Here is a 4476-nt window from a genome sequence, read left to right on the forward strand (position 1 = left end):
TAGAGATGAGCTCGGTACCAAAAATACCGATCCAGAAAATCACAAATTTTTGGTACCAATAGAGTATCGGGACGGTACTGGTATTAAAGGTAAACATTCGGGAAATACTGGTACCAGTACGGCACCGTACCAATCCCGAAACCCAAAACTTTAGTATTAATTCGGTACCGAATTTGCTTAGAGACAAGTGTCTCTCTATTTGATTACAAAAAATAAGCTCATAAACACCCCGTTATTGAAAAATTGGGCGTGTGATAGAGGAATCAGCATCCGTGTGCTATTTGGGCGTTTCCCGAACCCTCAAACACAACAACACAAATTGTTGTTGTTGTTTAACATTCGAACAACAACACAACGATTAAGAAGATGCAAACTGTTTCGGTGATTCTGAACCAATCATCTTACGTCACTAGACCTCTTGATTCATCTTCATCTTCATCTTCAACTACTTCTTCATGTTCCTTCCCTAAGGTTACTTTCCTAAATTATTAATCTATCTTGGTTGTCTTTTTGCTGCTTTCCACTTTCATAATTAACCAATTTGTTTTCTCAAACTATTTTCAGGTTTCTTGTTTTTTGGGCACTGGTGTTAATCAACCTAGAGGCGGTTCGAGTTCATCTAGAATTCGATTTCGACAGGCGTCACGCCGGAAAGGTAATTGATTGATTTTATATGTAATTGATTTCTAGTGTATGGATTGGAGTGAAGTACCCTTTATTGCTACTTTTATAAGAACCATTTGTTGTTTTAGTGAAGTAGATTAAATTGTGTGTATATTTAAGAAGCAATGATATGCTTGTTGAGAACTAACAAACCTGTAGTGGAAAAGATAATCAGTGGTAGTGGGAATGCGTCACATTCAAAGCAATAGGTACAAATACATTATGCGGTTTTCAACATATTATTGGTTCTGAGATAAAAGCCCCTTTGTATATAATATGTGTATGTATGGATGGATGGATGGACGGATGCATAGGGGAGGGTTCTAGTCGGAAGACAGTTTCTTTGCGAGAACAGAAAGAGCAAAATAAATATATCATTTTGTTTTTTCAATTTTTAAAGCTTTAAAACACAAGAAAATGGTCAAAATGCAATGTTTATTCATTTTTTAAAAAAAATTTAAAAAATGCATATGCAAAGATCGTTTATTTATAGAGCCTACACATGTAGCATTCAAAAGTGGAGAGCGATATATGAACAAATTAGTTTAATAGTAGTTTTATGTATCTAACTTAAACATTTTTTTTTATATATAATTTTTTTTTTTTTTAAAAGGATCCAACTACAATATATAGAAACATAGATATTACATCAATATAGCAGGTAGGCGGGCAACAAGCTGCGCCGCCACCCCTTCCTGAATTGCAAACCCTAACCTGCTAAAGACATACCCCTGCCCCTTTGGAGTCGACACATTGCTATGCACAACCTGTTGGACCCTGGTTAGGAAACGGATAGCTTCCGGTGCCAAGGAGCCAAATGTATCAAAAGCCAGAGGGACAAAAACATGTTGGTTCTTTTCGCAGGCTTTAGCATGTTTCTCCACCTTCTTCGTTTCAGCCCTTTTCATTGCTTGCCCAGCTACAAACCCATTATCCCTCAAACCAGCTAAGGGAGATACCCCTGTGAGGTTAACACAAGCGTGTTTTCCCCTGGCCCAACCAAAGACGAGCAAATCTGCCGGTCGTAGAGTGGATCTCCCTTCCGTGGGGTCTGTAAGGAAGTTTACGGGGGCTTCCTTTTTAGCTGATATCCCAGCTCGCCTTAAGATGTCCCAAAGAACGTCCCGCACCCAATCATGTCGGTATTTGAACCCAGGCATCTCCTTGCAATGAACCGTATGCTCTCCGAATTTATCCAGGCAAGCCTTACGGCAGATCGGACATGTTTCGTCTTCTGGGTACATTGGGACCATCAAACGGTACTTAAGAATGGACCATCAAACGGTACTTAAACATTTGTATGTAAAAAAAAGTTTTTAAAATTACGAATCATTGATAGAAAAAGTGAACAATTTAGGTTTGTTCTTTTTGTTCTCATAGTAATTTAGTCGTCTTTAATGAACTCTCTTTGGATATATATGCATTTAACGTTTATATATGAATATAATACATATGTAATTATTTCACCTTGGGAATATTTAGGTTATACACAATTACACATTAGCATAAGTTTAACATTTTTTTTTAATATGTTTTATGATTTTGTGTTGCAGTTATAAAGGCTGTTGCAACTCCAGAATCAGCTGTAGAACTGCCTCTTACTGCAGAAAACATTGAGAAGGTTCTAGATGAAGTTAGGCCTTATCTAATCGCAGACGGTGGCAACGTTGCATTGCATGAAATCGATGGAAATATTGTACGATTAAAGCTGCAGGGAGCTTGTGGTTCATGTCCAAGTGCTGTAACCACCATGAAATTAGGCATTGAACGGCGTCTGATGGAAAAGATTCCTGAAATTGTTGCGGTTGAACCAGTACCCGATGAAGAAACTGGCCTTGAACTTAATGAAGAAAACGTAGAGAAGGTATATTATTTTTCATATTACCTGCCCATACAATGCATAAAGTCGCTTTACTTAACCTAACATTGTACAGTAATATTTTGGAATATTTTAGGTTCTTGAAGAAATTAGACCATATCTTGTCGGTGCAGCTGGCGGGTCACTGGAATTTGTGTCAATAGACGAGCCCATTGTAAAAGTACGGTTATCGGGTCCTGCAGCAAGTGTGATGACGGTTAGAGTTGCAGTCACTCAAAAGTTGCGTGAAAAAATCCCTGCCATTGCTGCTGTTCAACTTTTACAATAGATTCCGACTGGTATTGCTGTTTCTAAAGTCTAAAAATTTGAGAAACATATGTGACCTATAAAAATGAAGAAAGGCAACATTATCATTTAGTAAAGCATGTACAGTTTCATTTTTTTCCAGATTTGTTGAACCAAGTGATGATAATGAGTGCCTTCTAAATACAGTTTTTGTGTTTTTTAGCGAATCATTGTATGGTACTTAGTTGATGTTTTTACCGTGTTTTCTAGGATAAATATTATGTTTTTGGTGTGGTTGCATATTTTTTGAGCGCTTAACCAAATTTTTATGAAGTGCAATCGGGATTTGTAGATATAGGTATTCCATTCTTTGTGTGGAGGACTGATGTGCGTTGAGATATAGAAAACACGGTTGGTTTTGTATCCAAACGCTTCGATAAGTGGCAAAGTGCATCCCACTTAGTATTAAATCGATGGGGTTGGACCGTTGGTGGTTCGAACGTCATACACAACATGAATCTGAATATTATGTTTATGTCAAATTAAACACAAAGTGAGCAACAAACTAGATGAGAACAGAACAGCAGTGTTAGTTGCAATTCAAGATAAAAAAAAGTGAGACAACTGTTGCCATTTTTCCACTCAATTCACCTAAATATTTTGATAATCTTGATATAGTAATAACAATTAATAGGGTTGGGTTGGGTTGGGTTGGGTTGGGTTGGGTGAGGTGTGAAATCACTCGGTTTATGTAATTAATTATTTGAATAATCTTGATTTTTCTTAATCAATGACTCTAAACATATTGAAATGAATGTATTCTTGTTAAATTAGTGCCCCAAGGTGAATCTATTTCCTCATGTGGGTTATATGCAATGCATTTGTAACATATGCTAGTGTAAATGACTAAAACCGGGTAATATGCAAATAGTAGGTGAAAATCATTTTCGTAAAGGATCCACACCATAATTTTGAATATTTAATAGTACAAATATGTTCTTAGTCATTATAATATAAACTTATATATATTATTAAAATGCAACTTGTAAACTTTTATACTTTTATCACAATAGCTTGATATATATACTTTTTGCCCTTTAACTTCATATATTTACTTTTTGTCTCTCAACTTAAATTGCCATAACGAATCAACCAATACTACTCGACTTCCAACTGTAAAGCACGGTAGCTTTCAAACATGTAATGCATTTAGTTCGCTCCACCGCAACGCACGGTAGAATCACTTGTATATATTAAAACCTAACTTGCATAGTTTTATTTCTAAAAATGTTGTCACCAAAGTTTTACATATTTACCTGTTAACCACTTAAGTTTGATAACTTCTAATATATATCCTATTTTTGTTTTTTATACTTTGGCTACCAAACTTACAAAACCCCAATTCAAAACTCTGTCCACAAACTTCCAACATTTGTCATTTTTGCAGTACCATAATGTACCGAACCAATACCGTCGCATTCCGATACCACGTCCCGGCTTAAAGCAACTACAAAGAAATAGTTTGGATTCTTCCGGGTTCCAGTGAGATAACCGACGGATGCATATAATTTTTTAAGGAATCAAGTTCGAGCAGCCGTAACGCTACGCTAACCCTGTACACAAGAAAGAGGAGACGTAGCTATCTAATCATAATATTATATCAAACAAAACCCCTTCTTTTCTTTTCTTTTCTTTTCTTTTGTTTCTTT

At 36.1% G+C, this 4476-nt stretch overlaps 1 protein-coding gene across 1 annotated transcript; it reads left to right on the forward strand.

The window, feature by feature from the left end:
• The first annotated feature begins 217 nt into the window (after positions 1-217).
• LOC143586564 (nifU-like protein 2, chloroplastic) lies at positions 218-2914 on the forward strand. Its single transcript, XM_077068088.1, has 4 exons — positions 218-471; positions 565-655; positions 2217-2527; positions 2619-2914. The coding sequence occupies exons 1-4, from the start codon at positions 367-369 to the stop codon at positions 2808-2810; spliced, it is 699 nt and encodes a 232-aa protein (XP_076924203.1). The 5' UTR covers positions 218-366; the 3' UTR covers positions 2811-2914.
• Positions 2915-4476: the final 1562 nt, after the last annotated feature.

Source organism: Bidens hawaiensis, unplaced genomic scaffold (genome assembly GCF_021521415.1).
Source record: "Bidens hawaiensis isolate Kalapana, Puna unplaced genomic scaffold, B.hawaiensis_p1.1 tig00034696_1, whole genome shotgun sequence".
Taxonomy (NCBI): domain Eukaryota; kingdom Viridiplantae; phylum Streptophyta; class Magnoliopsida; order Asterales; family Asteraceae; genus Bidens; species Bidens hawaiensis.

Bases quoted from the DNA above. Each gene is read 5' to 3' on its own strand.
- LOC143586564 (XM_077068088.1), top strand. From the start codon at position 367: ATGCAAACTGTTTCGGTGATTCTGAACCAATCATCTTACGTCACTAGA. The intron at 472-564 runs GTTACTTTCCTA...AACTATTTTCAG, and splicing joins CTTCATGTTCCTTCCCTAAG to GTTTCTTGTTTTTTGGGCAC. The intron at 2,528-2,618 runs GTATATTATTTT...GGAATATTTTAG, and splicing joins ATGAAGAAAACGTAGAGAAG to GTTCTTGAAGAAATTAGACC.